Source organism: Phascolarctos cinereus, unplaced genomic scaffold (assembly GCF_003287225.1).
Source record: "Phascolarctos cinereus isolate Bilbo 61053 unplaced genomic scaffold, phaCin_HiC Scaffold_1;HRSCAF=81, whole genome shotgun sequence".
NCBI classification, from domain to species: domain Eukaryota; kingdom Metazoa; phylum Chordata; class Mammalia; order Diprotodontia; family Phascolarctidae; genus Phascolarctos; species Phascolarctos cinereus.
Window position 1 is genome coordinate 111,702,331 of NW_027555514.1, and position 20,556 is coordinate 111,722,886.

General features: G+C 41.9%; 1 protein-coding gene across 1 annotated transcript in view; it reads left to right on the top strand.

Annotated features, from left to right (window-relative positions):
- PLXNA4 (plexin A4) overlaps nucleotides 1–20,556 on the top strand; it is a 677,812-nt gene that overhangs the window by 121,403 nt on the left and 535,853 nt on the right. The window contains 1 exon segment of the mRNA XM_021002332.2: nucleotides 1,300–1,482. Coding sequence (XP_020857991.1) covers nucleotides 1,300–1,482 — 183 coding nt within the window.

Sequence of the window (20,556 nt, forward strand, 5' to 3'; positions counted from 1 at the left end):
TTGCTTTCCATTATATTGACAAAGGGGAGGTCACAGAGAGGGTTTGGGTAGGAAAAAGTTCCCCTACCCAGAATCTGTTGGGAGCCTGGTCACTCAGGGGTGTGTGTGTGTGTGTGTGTGTGTGTGTGTGTGTGTGTATTTAAGAAGGAACCTTGCTTGGGAATTTGGAAAGCATAAAGTTGTCTAATGTCACATTGTGCTGTTGGCAGGATTCCTCCCGCTGTTCTCCAGATGCCTTTTCATTTGGCTCAACTGAAGTCTTTTGAAAAATGACAACTTGTATTTTATCTCACACCTCTCCCTGAGGAACTCAAAGACTTTTTACTCACACAATCTCAGTAATCTTTATGGGAGCCCCAATAGAAGGTTTAGATACTTCTCCTTGTTTTTATATAGTAGAAATCAAATACACAGAAAGGTTAACTAACTTTCCTGAGTGACAGGGCTAGGAATAAAAATTCTAGACTTCCAGGGATTGAGAGTGCTTTCTGCTAGATCAAAATGGGGGACTTTGATTACCATAGCAGTTGGGTACCTTCTTTTATCCATAAGCTAAGACTGAATGCAGATGGCACAATGGATAGAGTACCAGGCCTCTAGTCAGGAAGGCATGAGTTCAAATGTGGCCTCAGATACCACTAATTGTGTGACCCTGGGCAATTCACTTCACCCTGTTTGCCTCAGTTTCCTCATCTGCAAAATGAATTAGAGAAGGAAATGGAAAACCAGTCCAGTACTCTGCCAAGAAAACCCTAAACACGCCTGAAACAACTGAACAATAACAACAAAGAGTGAATGAAAACAGAAGGCTGGGGCAATAAGTCCTCTCTTCTCCCTGCCGTGCTATCCAATTTGGATATGTAACCTGTGTAACTTTCCACTCTTCCTGCTTTATGCCTCCCAGTCTTGGTTAGATTCTGATCCTTGTTCCCCACTTTTGAGGTGTACTTAACTGTATGCTACCTATGCATGATAGAGGGATAGTCTTTTTTTGTTACTCTCCTGCCTTGGAAGAGTAGGATATGCACTCCATTAAAGTACTTATTTTATTATTAGAGAAAGATCTATGATTTCACCTGTGTGTTAATTTCCACAACCTGAGCAGATGGAAATCTCTCTATGCCTCAGAGTTGCTTTGGATGGTGAGGAGAAGGAAGATGATGATGGTGATGATGATTGACAGATACTCTAGGTCCATGAAATGTGCTTAATGAAGCTGGGAAAAGGAAGGGAGGAATTCTGTGTGTGCTCTTCCCATTGCCCTTACTTCCCCTAATTTTTCTCTTTTCCCATCCTCAGCTCCTAACCATTGATGATAACTTCTGTGGCCTGGATATGAATGCACCCCTTGGCGTTTCAGAGATGGTACGTGGCATGCCCATCTTCACGGAGGACAGGGATCGAATGACCTCAGTCATTGCCTATGTTTACAAGGAGCACTCACTGGCTTTCGTGGGCACCAAGAGTGGCAAGCTGAAAAAGGTAGGAACTTTGCCAATTGGGCATCTCTGTGGTTTTGAACTAGATCATTCCTAGTTCTGAACTGCAGAGAGACCTTTGGAAAGCCCTTTGGCCTGTCTGTGCATCTATTTTCTATTTCCTAAGGACACCTATGGTCCTAAAGTTATTTTTCTTTGTGTCTTATGGAGCTTTATAGATACCTTGGGTCAAGAAATTGATTCCAAAATGTCTGAATGGTTATGACCTTTTCCCTTTATCTTCCTGCCCTGCATGGGTAGGAGATCACATCCATAGGTATTGAGATGTGGGGAAGCAAAACTTGGCAAATTATTTTGTTACTAAGGAAAAAGAATGATTGAAAGGAGATTATTGTCAACCTCAGAGAGAAAATAGTGTTGCTTGGAACCAGGTGGTTAAAAAGAGAGATGATGAAAAAAACTGGGAAACTCATGGAAGAGATAGAAGAGGGCTCTGATACCATTGCTGACATAGCTAAGCCCTGCGTACCTTTCCTCTTTTATATGAATAGAAAAAGGTTGGCCACCAGGTGTTGATTTTTTTTTTTGGCCCCAGAATTCCAGAAATAACATCTGCTAAAATGTGACAACTTGGGACAGATGGTTTTGATCTGCATTAATGGGTGGGATAACCCATTGATGAAATTATCGATCTTGGAAGAATACAGGATTATTTTATGTGTGCCTAATTTTTGAGTAGTATAAAGTTCCATTGATCCTTCATATAAGTGGAGAACAAGTGCTTCTCTTCTACCCAAGGAAAAGCTGATGTAAGTTTTGGTTTGGGGAAAACCTCTAGAAAGTAGAATTGGGGCAATCCCAATAAAACATGAGCTCAGTAAGGAGGCAGGTTCAGGAACCTAGAACTAGATACACTCTAGGGTCTGATCTTTTTTATACCTTGTGCCTGATTGGCCAGAGGTTAGCCTGAGCTAAGGAAATGAGTTAATGATATCCTAATGACCAGTGGTGACCTTCTGGAGGAAGACCTTCTGTCTCTTCCTACTTGGGGACTGATGTGAGCAAGTAATCCTAACTTTATCAGTCTTGGAGCTAGAAGTAGGCATCACCCAGCAGGCACACAACCACCATTACTGTCTTACCCTGTCCTTCCTCGGCCCCAGAACGTGCTCTCTAGATTTGGCTACAAGTGGTGAGGTATCAGAAGCTAATTGAAAGGGGTAGCTGTGTGTGCAATGGTTTGGTGGGGCTCCCGTGACTCTGACTATGGTGACTTAAGCTGGCAGGTGCATTTGGGAATGCCAAGACTACCATTAGGCATGGTGAGGAAAGAGTAGAAAACATGGGAGCTGCTAATGGGGATAGTTAGGCTACTCCCTGGGCTATGGTGTTGAAAGAGGGCAGGTATATGTAGACTTGGTATGGGGCTGGTGTCATCAAAGCGAGGGAGTTCTATAAGGGATTTGTGAATTTTCTTCCAGGGGGAGGCTATACCCAACTTTTTCCTATAATCCCATCAAGGCTTGCTGGGTGTGGGTGATGCCATAACAGCGAAGACCTCTGGTGAGATAGCATTGAGCATTGCTTCCAAATCAACCAGAACAGTTCTGTTGTGGGTTGTTAGCAGCCCTGGAGCTGAATGAGCCAGGGCCATGCCACATTATACATGTTGTGTGACATGTACCCCTTAAGCTGGCTTCCATGCCTTTTTGTGACTATATATAACGTGTACCCCTTTTGTTGGCTTAAAATTGAACCACAGTCTCTGCCAAGGAAAATTCTGACTGCATGTGGAGCTCAAGAAATGCTTGTTTTGCATAGGCTGCAATTGTGATTCTTTGAAAAACCTGTCATTTCGTTGGTGTATACCCCATACTCCTGCAGAAATTGCATGGCCTCCATGTTTCATGAGTGGCAGTAACTAAAAGAAACTGTGACCTGGGGATGAGCCTCTCCCCACACAGAAAGGTTGTCTTTTAGATGATAGACGAACAGTCTGTCTGCCACCAGGCCTGTCCTTGAAGCATTCCCAGCTTGGTGGGGCCTGCCAGGGCTCTGTTGGCACAGGCTTTGGAAGCCTAGAGTCACCTCCATGCCACAGCAAGGCAATTGGAGAAGTGAGATATGCTAGAAATTAAGGGAAATCAGGCGAGAGTGAAACAATATTCTCTGACATGAAGCAGATGCTCTGTGTTCCTTCCTTTTTCTCTATTGTATGCCTGGGCTGTGACCACAGATCTCCAGAGGAGAAATGCTCTCTACACATTCTCAGGGATAGTATATGATACATCATATGGTACAACAGAATATTCCATTCTGGAGTAGCCAGGTCAAGGTTGTTTTATTTTAGACATTCTGTTCTCTGTAGTGTAGCCCATAGAAAACTGAGGAGAGGACCGGAGTCAAGGTGTCTCTCCTTCATGACTGGTTCCTGGAAAAGAAATGTGGGTGAGGGAAAATATGTCAGTCATTTCCTGTTTACTCTGGGTGAAGATGGTGTGCAATAGGGCCTCATTTATTGAGAATCATGTAGTAATAAGCTATTCCTTATAGATCCTCTTTCCCCAGATAACTGAAGTACATATCCTCAACTCCCAACATGTTTTTATTTTTTATGAGTCTTTCTAAATGTCATGACATAGTTCTACATCTTCTGTACATAGTGTGCGAAATATAATTTATCCATTTGGTATGATAGGTGATTATTACAAACATGAGTTATTATTACACTGTGTTGAAAAGAAGTGGTGCCATCAGGAGCTATGGAAGTGTATGTGGCTGTTTGTCCCTGTAATAAGTAGTCCCAGATGAGTATACTATTTGATTCCTTGGGTTTGACTTCTGTAAACCTTATTCCTCCTCCGCTATTGGCTGTCTTCTTCCTGTTGACCAGGGTGCCTACTTTGAGTAGCACCCTTCTCCCACAACCTTTACCTTATTTTATTGCTTTGAATCTGCTGCCTCTGACACAAACTGGCTGTGTAACCCTGGGCAAGCCACTTGCCCCAAGCAACTCTCAAGTTACAGACAAGTTGATGGCCTCCATTGATAAAGGGAGTTTACACACCCTGGAGTTCCTCATAACCACAAAATCACAGGTATAGTCTTTTACCTTACTCTGCTGTGGTCTGGAAAACTCACTTTTTAATTTCTTTTTGGGGTGTGGTAGGAGGAGGAAAGAAAAAAATTATTAAATTTTTTTTTTATTTTAAAATTTATTTTCACAGTTATTATCGCTCTCCCTCTGCCACAGAACAACAAAACAAAGCAAAAAAAACCCCCTCGCAATAAATACTCAATAGTCTAGCAAAACAATTTTCCATATTACCCATGTACAAATATTCACATCTAATTCAGGATTTTAAGTCCACTGCTTTTCTGGCAGGAAGTGAAGAGTGGGATTCATCTTCAGTCCTCTGTATACTATAGTTTGTCATTATATTTATCAGAGTTCTGCAGTCTTTCAATGTTTCAACATTTAATTTCCAGGGTGATAGGAATGGAGTTATACACACCTGAAGGGAAAGAGCTGAACCCTTGGTCACATGGAGGGAAATGAGCAATGGTACCCTGGAGAGGGAAGCAAGGCCTACCCAGCCACAAAACTTTGGAATGGTGGCACTTTTTAATAATATTGCCAAATCCCAGCCATAGTTCATGTGACCAGGCAGCATGGAAGGCCCCGAGGGACCGTCTGAGTTGGGAACGGAAAGCCAGGCCTTTGGGTTTGTTGTTTGAAATAATAAAAAAGGAAAGTAGCAAGTTTATTTATTTATTTTTCCCTAAACAATAGAATGTCACACACACCCCCCTCCCCCTAAACAGCCTCCATTCCCACCCCCACTCCCTTTCCTTGTAATAACTCAGGCCTGCTTTTCCCAGAGGTTATCTGGACCAAAATCACCTTTGGGCAAAAGACCAGGCATGAAAAGCTTTCATGCTGAAGAGGATTTTGCAGGAAGTTTTGTGAGCTGCTGAAAACCAGGGGGTTAGAATAATGGAAATCACAGTGCAGCCATAATTACAGAGTTGCCTTCCCTGAACCCTGTAATAATCCCCTGTGCTTATCCAGTGCATTTCAGAGCTCTCTGCAGTATGACAGAAGACTTGGAGTGGCCAGTGTGGGCGTAAGTGGGCATGTATATGGGTCTGAGGGTAAGGGGGTTTCAGTAGATGTTTTCAGGGGTTCAGAAGCTATGCTACATCCAGGTTCACTCTGAGGACAGCCCTCAAATTGCTGACTATTGATTATATCAGAAAGGTGTACATCCTAATCATTTCAGCCTTGTTTCTGATTACCATAATTTCTTGCAGACTGTGTGCACATTACATGGGGAGAGTGAGGGGAGAAGGTCGGGGAACTACCAATTTAAATGTCCCCCCTTTTTCTGGTTTTGTTTTATGTTGTGTCTGCTGTAGATGATATTGGCAGTCTATTTCAAAAGGTAAGTTTTATATGCATGTGCATGCTAGAGATATGCCATATCAACGTGACAGACATCAGCTTTTGTGGGGTCCTTAGCCTGAAGGCACAACCTATTAAGATTTCAACCTCTGGTTTAAAAGAAAAATCTTAAGGAAAAAAAATGCTATTTTGATTGGCTGCAGGTGTGTCTGCAGACCTTATCTGAAAGCCCTTGGCATATTGGATGGGGAATCACTAGGTCTATCCTGTCTCAGAAGAGGCACTCTCTCTCCCCCCTATCCTTTAAACCTTTATTTCTAAACAATCTGACTGTACGTCTTTCTGTCTATTCACCTCTTGGCTTCTCTCTATACTTCTCTCCAATACTTCAAGTGTCTTTGTTTTCACTTATGCGAGTGTTCCTTCCCCCTACATCAGAGGACCTTAATCTGCGGGCCCTGAACTTGCCTTTCAAGAAACTAAATACCAATATTTCCTTTATAATCCTATGAATTCTATTTCATTCCCTTAAAAATGTGATTCTGGAACGGGTCCATAGGTCTCACTAGCCTGCCAAAGTAGTCTATTACACGAAAAAAGCTAATAATCCCTACCAGGGGCGGGGTACCTGTGGCCTCGAGGCCACATGTGTCCCTCTAGGTCCTCAAGTGTGGCCCTTTGACGGAATCTTTTGGATTCCATCAAAGGGCTGCACTTGAGGACCTAGAGAGTGACATGTGTCCTCTAAGCTGCAGGTTCCTTACCCCTGACCTAGACCTGTATAAATCACAGCACTTTCATGCTTTAAAAGAAAGTCATCATGGGTTGCTATGGCCTCTTCAAGAAATGCTGGTCATGAGCCTCTCTGATAATAGGAATACTGATCATCAGACAGCAGACACAGGCCATTGCTAGACCCACATTCGATTTCCTTCCAGCCCAGTAGGATCTAGCAGGTCTCTGATCCTACTGGCATAGCTTTTGAGAACCCAGGGTTGGTCATACTAGACCCAGAAGTGAGGCAGCTAATATGCTGTATGACCCATTGTATCTCATCATAAGATGCCACTGGAGGTGGGTTGCATCTTTCCTACTCGATTTGATAAATTCTGTGTGGTTTGTCCTTTGTTCTTAAAGAGGACCACGACCTCAGGAAGATGATGCCATGACTTGCAAGTGAATTGGATTAAGTGAGGAAGGGCTGATTTGATAAATTATATCTCAAGGAGAGTGGGAGTTCATGGTTTTGGGTGCCAAAGAATAGACGACGGCCCTTGAAGCCTCCAGTATAATTCAGGGCTGCTTCTCCTAGTTCTTAATAATTTAGGTAAATACCAGAATGTTGAACGTGCATGTAATACATCTGTACATATTAGCTATGATATATAATATATAGATATAGGGCCTCCATGGTTAGAAGGGAGCATTAGCATGGAAACAAAAACATTTGATAATGCAAGGAAAATTTATATTGATTTGGGAGATATCAATTGAATGCTGGACTTGGAGTGAGGCAGACCTGAGTTTGAATCCTGCCTAAGATGTCTACTAGCTTTATGATCCTAGGCAAATCATTTAACTGATGCCTGCCTCAGTTTACTCATCCATAAAACCTCCCAGGTTTGTGAGGCTAAAGTGAGATAATATATGTAAAGTGCTTTGCAAGTCTGAAGGTTCTCTGTGTCTTAGTTATGATGATGATGATGATGATGATGTCATATGCTTTCAGCAGATTTGACCTTCACATTTTTTTCTTATCTTATTAAAAATCAGTTTATATGCATCCCCTGAGCTCATACCACCTGACACCACAAGTGTCTTTGATGACAGAGGAGAGGTGACCAGAAAATTAAACTTTATTCCGAAAATATATCTTTCATAAGAACGTTTTTATATGAGCATATCTTTCTTCCATGTGTAAGCCATTGACCAATTCCAGTCATGCAACACCCCAAATGTTCCTGATTATCTTAAGATGTATCTTGGAATTCTTTCTAAAAATCTCTCTAACTTTACTGCATGTTAATTAAAAATAAAGATATACCCTTGAGGACAGCTAGGTGACACAGTGGATAGAGCACCAGACCTGGAGTCAGGAAGACCTGAATTCAAATCTGGCGTCAGATACTTACAAACTGCGTGACCTTGGGCAAGTCACTTAACCCTGTTTGCCTCAGTTTCGTCTTCTGTAAAATGAGCTGGAGAAGGATATGGCAAATCATTCCAGTATCTTTGCAAAGAAAACTCAAAAAAGGGGCCCAAAGAGTCAGACATGACTGAAAAATGACTAAACAACAATATACCATTGAAAGTTTCTTGCTTTTCTTGTTTTTAGGGAAGGAAGCAGATAGATGCCATAAAGTCCCACCATTGTCAGAATGTCCAAACTCCAACAAGCAAGAATTGTTGAATTGGAGCACGGGGCCAATGAAGGCAAGGTCTAACATTTGATCCCCATGTGAAGCATTTAGCTTTGTTCTGTCTCACATTCACCTTGGCTTTACATGGTCTTAACCATGATGGCAACTAGGACAATTAGTACAAACCATCCTCACTATTGTGGAAACAAACAAACAAACAAAGCAACTGAAAGTATGTCTTACGTTTTCCCCTCAGTCAGGAGGAAGGACCAGTAGATTGAGGTTTAACTTGTGGAATGCAAACAGGTATTGGGCAGAGTATTCAGGGAAGAAGGCTGTTGGGGTGACTGGTGTGTGCTTAGAAAGCAGCTATTGGGGGCAGCTAGGTGGCACAGTGGATAGAGCACCAGCCCTGAAGTCAGGATGACCTGAGTTCAAATCCGGCCTCAGACCAAACACTTGACACTTACTAGCTGTGTGACCCTGGGCAAGTCACTTAACCACAATTGCCTAAGAAAGAAAGAAAGAAAGAAAGAAAGAAAGAAAGAAAGAAAGAAAGAAAGAAAGAAAAGAAAGAAAGAAAGAAGCTATCCCTTCCATATCATGACTTTTACTATACCAGTTTTGATATATCAGGGGTCAGCATAAGAAATTAAATTGGAATTTTGGGGAAATTTTGGGGAAGTCTCAGACAACATGTGAAGGCCATCAGACAACACAGAAAAAGTTTAGAAACTCAGAAATGCATAAAATATACGTATAGTATTGTATAATATCAACCCAAATTTTACAATAAGGTACTGTATACACCCATAAAAGAAAAAGGAAAAATTCAGATTTTTTTCTCTGGTATGAAGGGAGGGCTAAAAAAATTATGTGGATTTATCAGATTATGGGGTGCCATGCCCCCACCATGTGGAAGGGCCAACTGTAATGGCTTCCTTAGGCTTATTGAGGTGTGCATCCTCCTGCCCATACTCGGGAAGTAGGCAGCTTCTAGAGAGAATCTGTTTCTAAATTCCCCAAGCCAGAAGATTTTAGAGACTTTCTGGCAGACACTTCTATCATATAATCTATTTATTGACAAAGTTCTTCCTCATTCTTGATCTCAGCTCCTTCTGTTGCAAATTCAGTTTGTTTACCCATTTTGTTCTTAGATGAAATAGAGAACAGCTGGTCACCATTCTTTTTTTTATAGGCATTCATATTCTTGAAAGCCATTTTTAAGTTCCCACTCAATTTCTCCCAGTTAAATAATAATTTTATTTTTAACTTTTCCTTAGCTATCCCATTTTTTCTTGATTTTACTCCTTTTCCTTGCTTTGGCCTTTACCCTTCAGATTTATTGTATATCCTTCAAATTGTGCCCCACACTGAACTTGGTTTTCTAATAATAATCAGAACAATATGTATATGGAGAGTGTTATTTCACAGTATTTGCCATTCTTCCTTTGGTATCATTATAGATGATTACAACAGATGAGGAAAATGACATGAAGAAATGAAGTGACTGGTCCAAGGTCACACAGTTTGTGAGTAGAGAGCAGATCTTACAGCAAGGCAGATCTGAGTTCAAGTGCTGCTCCTGACACACACTAGCTGTGTGACCCTAGACAAATTAATTAACCTCTCTTAGAACTTTAGGGAATCCTATAAGATTATATGTTTTGGGTAAGGTGCTAACTGGTATTGTTATCAAGAGCTTCCTGTCTATTAGCATTCTTATCATCTTTTTCATTGGGGTTCAGGTAGAAACAGTCTTGTATCCTGTAGCATTCTGGACTTGAGTGTTAATTCAGTTATAGCAGCTCATATGCTACTATTTCTTTCCAAAGCTCTTTCTTAATAATAACCCTGCAGAGTAGATAGGTCAGGCATTATCTTCATTTTGTAAACAAGAAAAGAAAAGCTCAAAATGGCTAAGCAACTTATTTGTGGTCCCATGGCTGGTAAATTTTAAGTGTCGCAGCCAGGATACAAACACAGGGTTTTTGATTCCGAATCCAAAATTTTTCTCTTTCTTCCCTCTGCCTGCCATCCCCTCATCAAACTGCACTACTCTCTAATAAATGATGTTAATAACTTAAGACTACACTAAGACTTTTGGGACCCCTCATATATCTGTGTTTTACTTGTGTTCTAACAGTGAGGGTTAAAGAACCAGTGTCCTTCCAAGTCTAGAACCGCGCTTAGGGATGGATGTTCAAGAGAGAGGGCCCCCTGAAACAGCACCAGGCAACCCAACTAGTCCCCAAATGATCATCACCAGCACACATAAATCAGGGAGATGGTTTTGAAGAAGCTTTGCCAGTTTAAAATTTATTGATACATGAACCACTTTTTTTTAATCATGTGTGTGTATATATATATTTTTGCATAGAAAGATCCAGATCATAAATTAAGATGCAAAGACATTAAAATCAAGGAAAGTGCTGTGGAAACACCCCGACTCATACGGCACACTCAGTCAGCTGATACACAAATGTCAGACGTGCTGGAGGAATTTATCCAGTGACACATGCAATTGAAGTAAAATATTGTGCTTTACAAGAACATATCATTAAAATGAAAACTAGCAGCATATCAGGAGTCTGGCCATGTAACCAAGACAACAAAGAAGGAAAAAGGGAGTGGGGGGAGAGACATGATAAGCAAGGGAAAGAGCGAGAAGGAAAGCAAGGAAGATGAGAATGGACCCGAGCTGGAAAGGGTCCCTTGCCATATTTACTGTGGGGCTGGGCTAGGTTGGAATATGGATTTAGGGGGGGAAAAAATCCTGATTTTTTTTTTTTGTTTATTGGCTATTGTCAATAATGCCCCTTAGGAGATAGAATTTGGAGAGACCTGAACTGCCTCAAATTGCTCTGGCTTCCACAGCTCCTCTGGGTTTTATTGAGTCCTGGCAACAGTGCCTGCTTCTCCGGCGGTGGTTTCCCTGGATGGATTTCACTTTGAGGTTTCCTTCCTTCCTTGGGATTGCTGGGATTTGTTTTATTACACTGCCATTTCCTATCACAACACAAGAAGTTATTTAAAAATGTTCCAGGTATCTTAAGTCGCCACCCCCTCCAACTTTCAAGACCCTAGCATCTGTCAGATTGTCCTTCTTTCTTTCTTTCTTTTTTTGTGTGTGTGTGAGGCAATTGGGGTTAAGTGACTTGCCCAGAGTCACACAGCTAGTGAGTGTTATGTGTCTGAGGTTGGATTTGAACTCAGGTCCTTCTGACTCCAAAGTCAGTGCTCTATCCACTGTACCACCTAGCTGCCCCTAGATTGTCTTTTTTAAGTAAAGGTGATGATGACAAGAAGGAGGAGGGTTATAATAATAACTAGCATTATTATAGGGATTTAGGTTTGCAAACTGTTTTATATATGTTATTTCACTTTTGAGAGACATGAGGGAGTATAGCCCTCATGTGGGCTGGACCTCAATAGGATTTGGATTTGGAGCTAAAAGAAACCTTAGAGACCATCACCCAACTCACTCATTTACAGACGATGAAACTGAGGCACAGAGAAATTGATGACTCACCCAAGGTCACACAGCTAATGTGTCAGAGGTGGAATTTGGACCTAGATCTTTCTCATCCCAAGTGCATCTCTCTATCCACCCTGTAAGCTTCTTGTATTTGTGTGTGTGTGTGTTGATATCCAGATATTTCAGGTTTTGAGAACTCCTGGTATACAAACCTCCCTTGCCCAACAAAGTTTGACCTCTTGTCTGTGATTTGTGTTTTTGGAGTGTTTTCTAGGTCACTGACAGGTAAAGTGATTTGCCCATAGTCCCACAAACAATATATATAAGAGGCAGGGCTTGAACCCAGGTCTCTGGATGCTAAGGCTGCCCCTCCATCTGTTATTCCATGTTGCGTTTTATCATGTAAATAGTCTACCCTAGAGGACATAGGGTACTTGCATGTATAAATACTTTGTGTCCCTACCTTTATTTCAAGGAAAAGTAGGCAATTTGGTATTCCCCAAAGAGTTATTAGTACCCTGGGACAAATATTAGAAATGGAACGTTTGGTCATTCTTCCCATGCTATTTCCTCTGTTTTTAAAATCTTACTCAGCTTTCCAGGAAAAGTTCACTTGTATCCTATCTTTCAGGGGAAGGCTAGGAGGGAGGTCTGCATGCTCACTAACTTTGACTATAGGAGCATAATCCTTTCTTGCCTCATGTCTACAAAAAGAGGGAAAGAGGGAGTAAGAGGATAGAAACAGAGGAAATGGAGCCAATTTAAGGCGTGCTTCTTCAATACAGTTGAAGATCTGAGATATTGGTGTGGTTACTTCTTTCGCTAATCCATATCTCAACGTCTCTGTACCTTAGAAGGCTGTCTTCGTGAGTTTCTGTAGCTGGACAAAATCATCACATAGCTGTGGGGATGGCCATCCCTCTGGTGAAAAGGTTCTCTGATTTTAACAATTTTAGTCATAAAACAGACTTTTAAGCCATCACCAGGCCAGTGCTCAAAACTTCCATAGTAAGTTCTATCTAAATGTCTTCCTTCCTTCCTTCCTTCCTTCCTTCCTTCCTTCCTTCCTTCCTTCCTTCCTTCCTTCCTTCCTTCCTTCCTTCCTTCCTTCCTTCCTTGTTGTTATTATTGTTATTATAGCTTAGTAGAAACTGAGCTTTTGTTCAAACACAGCTTTTGGAGAATTCAGGATCACCTCTGCACCTTGGTAAAAACAAGAAAAAGTAGAATTTTGGTGGAAGAATTTTAAATGTAACCCACTTTGGAATGACTCAAAAAATTATGTCATATGAAAAGGGATAGCAATAGGGATTTGACTTTTGACTTCAGTGTTACAAGGAACTCCAGGGTAAGGAAATGTGCTCTACCAATGCAGGTTGGTATCTTCTCTTCCATTTATAGTCTTAGAAGTAGAGCTCTGAGAGATTATGACCTGCTCAGGAAAATGAATTGGCAGACAAGACAAGTTAAGACAAAACATATTTATTAAGGGCTTATTATGTGCCAAGCACTGTGCTAAGCTTTGAGATTACAAAAGTGTGGGTGAGAGCACACACACACACACACACACACACACACACACACACTCATACTCACACTTTCACACAGAGAAACCCAACCCAACCAAATCTAAAACCTTCTCTCAAAGAGCTTACATGTACAGAAAATATGTAAAACAATATGTATCATAGGCAAGACTTGAACCTAGGTCTTCCTGACTTAAAGAATGGCTTCAGATCTATTAACTCTGGCATGGTGACTCTCTGCATGTGGATTTAATTAGAATATCATTGTGCAGCAAATATGACAAATATAAAGGATTTGGAGAAATATGAGATTTGTGTGAAATATTGCTAAGCAAAATAATCAGAACTCAGGGAACAGTATACCCCCAAAATATAGCGATGTAAATTAAAATTTCACCAGAAGGAAGTTGAACTATGACTAATGGAAAAACCAATGAAGGTTCTCGAGAAGAGGTAATTAACCATACGTGTTCCCTCATCTCCCTCATGGTGGAGAGGTGGTAGACTTCTAGGACAGAAAATTGTAGACACTGTCAGACAGAGTGCCTGTATTAGATGTGGTTTTATTGTTTTTCTTTGTCACAATAGAGAGAAAAGTTTGAGGGTGAATGGGGGAGTAATTGTAATAGAAAGGTAAAAGATACTTCTAAAGTGAATTTTAAAAATATAACCAACTTTAAAAGTGCATTATTGAAGAAACAGGGACTATATTAATGAATCTTGGGGATAGAAGGAAGCTTGGAAGTCACTTACAATGTCCTTGAGAGATGCTCATTCATCTTCTCCTTGCTCTTCTACCTTTTGCTCTGGGGACAGTGATAAAATCCAAATTAATACTTCATTGCTTCTAGAAGAGACATGACAATGGCCTGCCCTGTGGATCCACTCACTATTCTTGTGACTCTCCCAGAGAAAGAACTCCTTTCCCTAGCCACCAATCCCCTCACTGTGTTCTCTATTCCTATTGGAATACAAACTCCTTGAGGGCAGGGGCTGTCTCACTTGTATCTTTACATCCCCTATATTTTTGTATCCCCATTCTGTTGTGTCTGTCACAGGGACTGGTACATAGTAGGTGCTTAATAAATGCCTATTCATTCATTCATTCATCCATCCATTAAACCTCCACAGATGAGGAAATCACTAGCCTGTAAGGCAGCCCATTCCACTCATGGTTTGCTAAGTTAATACTGAGCCTCTCTGTGGACATGGATTTTCTCTTGGAAAAAGTAGAGTTGTGGTCCTGCTGGAGGCAAGGGGATTGACTAGATGGTGCCTTAAGATCTCTTCTAGCTCTGTGTTACTATGATTCTTGCCAGCCCCTTGACAAGACAGGGATGAGATGATGCTTACAAAGTGCTTGGTGTTCCTAGGGGACCCAAAGTGCAGTGGCCTGTGTTTATGAGGCAGGCTTTTTTTTTTTTTGCCAGGCATGATAGGCTGACATCTCTGATGGAAACCCTGAGGACGACCCTGTTGCTGAAGTTGGGGTTGGCAGTGCAGCTCTGTTTTAATTGGGCAGATGTGTTAGAGAACACAGGAGACATGAGTGAAAAGAAGTGCCCCACCACAGCCAAAGTGGAAGTGATGGACTGGGTGGGAACACATTGGAAGGGTCCCAGAGTACTGGGAGGAGATTCCGAGAAGTCTCCTGTTCACTTCAGGAATCATGCAGTGGGTTCTGACGTTTCCCCTTCAGGGGGATTTTTGTATATTTAGATTATTGGAAATCTGGCCTTGGTTTTGATTTCCGTCTCAGGGAACTTACACTGCCTGTTGCCTTTATTTCTCCTTATCCAAACCTGACTTGGGAGAGTTTTTCAGGTGACCTGGGCTGGCCAAAGAGCTCTCTCTCATCCCCATGTGCCGATCTCAGCCTGGATTAGAGATTTTCCCACTCCATTACTCCCACCTGGTGTCCCAGATGGGAGGTTGTCCTCTGTCTTCCCACCCTTTGTCTAATGTGCTCAGAGCATATGAAGATGCTCATTTCACCCCTGTTCTTTTATTCATAGCCAGCATTCTTCCTAGTGTGCCCTCATCCCTTTTCTCTGCTTACACAAACCCTATACATCCCCTAAGGGTTTATCTTGTCTCCCTAAAGAGAATTGTAAGTTACTTTTCAGGGGTGGAAAGTGAGAAGTGAGGAGGAGAGGGACTGTGTTTCTTTATCTTTCACATAAGTCTAACCCCATAAGTAAATGCTTATTAAATGTTTGTTGAATACTTGTTAACAAAGTTGTCTTAAAACACACACAAACATGCACACACACAACTCAATGGTCTATACTGATAAGAGAGCAGGAGGATAATAGTTGTGTCCCTCAAGCTAAGAAGTGGGAGCCAGTGTTCATGGGTTCTCTTCCCTGTTCTCTTGTGAACTTCTTTTAATAACAGAAAAATTACTTCCCCCTTCCATGAAACTGGGTTTCACTACCTTTATTTAAAAAAAAAAAGATGTGCTTCTATGGAGCATAAAAAGTTCTCTTTAGAATTGTTCACTTCAATATTGGGGCTTGGGAAAGAGCAGAGCAGAGTCAAGATGTTTTTTGCCCCTGGGCCAGCCCCCTCAGCCACTGTCTCGCTGAGGCCCGGATTTTCCACCCTAGACTAGCTGCTCAGCCTGGGCTCCTTCCTTCCTGGAGGGCTCTGTCTAAATTTAAATACCAGTGAAGAGGTTCTCACCTGAGAACAATGGGATTCCCACCCACACTGAAGCTCTCAAACCACCAAACTGCCTCTATGGCCAATTTCCCCTCTTCATGAGCGATTATGCTGAAGCGTGCATCCAGCTCTGAAGGTGGTGGGGGTGGGGGTGGGAAAGGTGTGATGGCAGAGGGGAACAGAGAGGGTTATAATTGGAGGAAGGGAAGTAGGTCTAGCTTTCCTATTCAACCATTATCTCTACCTGTCGAAATTTCCAGTAATTTCTTTGCTTCTATTTTCATCCTGAATTACTTGCAGCCTATGCGACCTTGTCTGGTGGCTCTTGGTTTTATTTTCCTACTGAGGACAACTGACTTTTTTGTTTGCTAGGTTTTTGCTCATGTTGATGATACTGGATTGAAAGCTGGCCTCAGAGTGAGCAACACCTGGGTTCAAGTCTTGGCATTGACACTGGGGGCTATTTGTGCCAGAGTTACCTTGTTTGTGAAGTGAAGGAGCAGGATTTGATCCTATGATTCATTTGCAGTCTTCTCTCCAGCCTTTTGCCATTCCACCTGGACAGACTTGGGTATCATTTAGCACTTTCCCCAGAAAGGCAGAATCCTGAAAAATCATAGGCTAACAGCTGAAAGAGACCTGAAAGGTCATTTTAACCTATTTTCCCCATGACAAATAAAGAAACTGAGGCTGAGGTAATGATAAGGGAGACATTGCATAGTTATAGAAAATGATGGTGGTGAGAGACAGAGTCTAGAAAGGAAAGAGATTCTCTTGAGATGTTGATTGGGTTTGGGAGAGCTAGGGCTTTAGATTGGAATCTCCTTGAGGGCAGGGACTGTCTTTCTTTTTAAGTATGTCCCCTACACTTAGAACAGTTCCAGGCGCATAGTAGACACTTTATAAATGTTCATCTTTTGACTACAGACCAACGGGGAGTAATCCCCTCAGAGTAATCCTAATCTCTTCCCACCTCTGGACTCTCCTCACCATTTGCATGTTTTTTCACTTATGTACCTTTATTCTGTTTTATTTTAATACTTGTCCTATCTTTCCTACTAGATTGCAAAGCCCCTGAGAGGTTCTGTCTACTTACCTCAGAGGAAAGTTATGAGAGACTCCAATGGTATAGACTATGCCATCCGCCAACCCTAAATAAATCTGTGTGAATGCCCATTGTTTGCATATGGTAGGACCTAAGAAGTCTTTGGTAGGACTTAGGGTACCAACTTCATTTTTTTGATACCCAAGGTTCAACCTTCTTTTTTGAAACAGAGCTATGGATATGGCTGGGGGAATCTGCCCTGCAGATTGGCTTCAAAACGTATGGCTGTAATTCCAACAAATTTTGTAGCTTGTCAAATTTTCACCAGTGTTTCCCAAATTTGTACCATTTCTGCAGGAAAAAACAAGGATCATCCCTAACCCTACAAAGGCATTTTTATGGCTGAAGCTCTGATTGCCATAGTCCTGGCAAGGAAATGGTGCCTTCTCAACCCTCAACCAGCACATATGCTCACACTCACACATGTATCCACTACTTATACCTGAATATGTACACATTTGTGCCCATGCACACTTTTTTTTTGAGGGGGGATGATTTAATATTTTATTTTCTTACCCAATACATGTAAAAAACAATTTTAACATTCTTTTAAAAAAATTTTGAGTTTCAAATTCTCTCCCTCCCTCTCCTCCCACCTCACTGAAAAGTCAAGCAATTTGCTATAGGTTATACATGTACAGTCATGCAAAACATATGACCATGTTAGTTATGTTGCCATGCATACTTGAACATGTACAGTTACATACTCATGCTTACATATGCATTCATAAGCAAGGTCCACTTCTTCCATATACACACATGCTTGTACACATGCACACTTCCCAACACAAGTTCCTGTACATTCGCACATATATAGCCCACTTCCTTTGTAGCCCCTTGCCCTGTTCTGTACACATGTGCACACATGCATGTTTATACATCTATCACAATATACACATATATGTGTGTGTATATATGTATCTGTAAATGCGCATGTATACATATGTATATGTGGGTATGCAGTGCACTGTACGTGTGCATATATGCATGCATGCACATGTGTATAAATGAATAGTTATATATACATGTATACATATATGTATGTATGTGTGTATACATATGTAGATGAGTGTATCAGTACATGTATACATATATATGTTTATATCTGTATCCATATCTATATCTGTGTCTGTATCCATATCCATCTATATCTATGTCTATATATCTATGTCTATATGTCTATGCCTATGTCTGTATCTATATATCTGTCTCCCATTGCCTTTTCAGTCAGGGCTCCCCTCCCACACTCACTGTCTCCTGAGCAGCCCTTGCCCTGGTGGATTGCTCCAGCCTCTCCCTCCCTCCTTCTCCGGGAAATTAGCCTCACATCATCTAATCTGACTCTGACTCCACCACTTTGGCTTCATGATGATGACAGAGTGGAGCTATTCAGCTGTCAAACGCTCAGCTTATTGCCCAGATGGACAGCACCTTGGAAACCTCAGAGAGGCTTCTTCTCCCCCTCCCTTTGCTGGGGTAATGAGTCTCCCAGTTGCTTTTTTTAAGTGGCCCTCGCATCTGCCTTTAATTTTAATGCCTCTTGCCTGCTGACCTTTCTTCCCGGCAGCCAGCCTAAGTGCGATTCCCATAATTAGCTTAGTGATAATTTAATCTTTTTCTTTGGATTTGATTGTTTTTGAGGGGCTTGGGTCCAGGGCCAGGGGTAAAGGAGACCTTTGCTTTCTCCACAACCCTTGCCTTGGTTGACCCTTTCTTTGTTAAACACAAGGTTAGCGTAGGAGGGAAGTGACGGGGGTGTAGAGGGGGAGACAATGACAGAGGAGCGTCTTGGCCTAATGGATGGCATTCTCAGCTGGTAGCTAAGATCTGAGTCCCAGTCCTCCCTCTGTCACTGACTTCCAGAGTGTCTTGAAGTTACTGCCTCTTCCTGGTGACTCGGTTTCATTAAAAGAGTGACTCAGTTTTTCTGGGGGTAGATATGTGAGTGTGGGTCTTACAAAGTACTTTGAAAGCCTTAGGTGAAGGGGGATCAGAAATGCAAAACAATGATTGCTCTCAGGGGTTCTGGCAGGTTAGCTACCCTTTTATTGCTAAGGTGGGGAAGGTGGAAGAAAAGGAGTCATCATCTAATGGGTTTCTCCCCACACCTTCCTATCTTATTCACATGATTAGGAGACATTGAATTTGAACTCAGCTGTGCCTTTCTGTATGAATGTGTGTCTGACTTCATCTATGCTGGGGAGTCTCTGTGTCTGTTCTATGTAGAAATAATCTCAGTGAAGTGACAGTAGCCTTAGGTTTGGAATCAGATAGTTTTGAGCTGTCTTAAAGACTGAAGGTTGAAGACTGGCTTTGCTATTTGCTAATCCAGTTTCCTTATCTGCAAAATGAGGGTAACACGATAGCACCTACCTCTTAGGGTTGTGAGAATGAAATGAGATAATATTTGTAAAGAACTTAGCACAGTGCCTGGCACATAGTAGGCACTTAGTAAATGCTTATTCCCTCCCTTCCTTTCCCCTAAGGGGCAGTGGTATTTGTTGGTGCAAGAAGTTTTTGATTGGCAGCTGGGAAACTTCACTTCCATTCCTAAATCATTGCCTCCCCCCCCCCATAAAATGGGCACTTCAGTGTTTCCTTCTTTCCTAGACTTGTGAGACAACAAAGGGCCCATAGAAGACCAGAGGATCCTGGGATTTCGGATTTGTAGGGCACCCTTGCATTGTCCAGAAAAGAGAACCAGGTGGAACTTAAGATGATGTAAACACCTGGGCTTCATCCATCTCACAAAAAAATGCATAAACAGAATTCTGGCACCTCGAGGGTACAAAATCTCAGACTTTTGGAGAATGGAAGGCAGGAAGTAACTGAGCTAGAACTATCTGGAAGGAAACACCAAGGCACTCGAAGAGGAACTCATTTCTGTGGGATTTAATGTTTTTGTGATCACGCTTTCTTTCTGGATGAACAGCAGGAAGTATAAAGAAGAAGTGGGAGGAAGTAGAGAGGAAGGCAGGTAACTCAACTAATCAATCAATGGATATTTACTACACGGAGGGCCCTGTAACTGGCATGAGTAACCTAGGAGAGAGAGGGAATAGTGGACCAGCAGTGCATGGCGGGCAATGGAAAACACAGCATCCCTCTATGCCTCTTCCTGCAGCCTAGAAAACAAGGTCTTTGATTTATGAGCTAACTTTTAATTAAAAGAACAGTGGGGGGAAAAAAAGAAAAATCTTGTCTTGCCTTTACAGGATGAATGGCTCCCAATCTGAACTAATTTAGCTTCTCCCCCAAATGCCCCAATGCTGGAATCTCTCTCTGTCTCTCTGTCTCTCTGTCTCTCTCTCTGTCTCTCTCTCTCTCTCTCTCTGTCTCTCTCTCTCTCTGTCTCTCTCTCTCTCTGTCTCTCTCTCTCTCTCTCTCTCTCTCTCTCTCTCTCTCTCTCTTTCTCTCTCTGCTGTGTGTGTGTGTGTGTGTGTGAGTGTAAGTTTGCATGACACTGTGATTGCCATCCTAGTTAGAGCTCCTTTCCCCCTGCTGCTGGCTGCATCTCTGCCCTCCGGCTGCTCCTAAGCAGCTCTGTCAACCTGCTTTCTTGGTGTCAGTTCCTCCCTT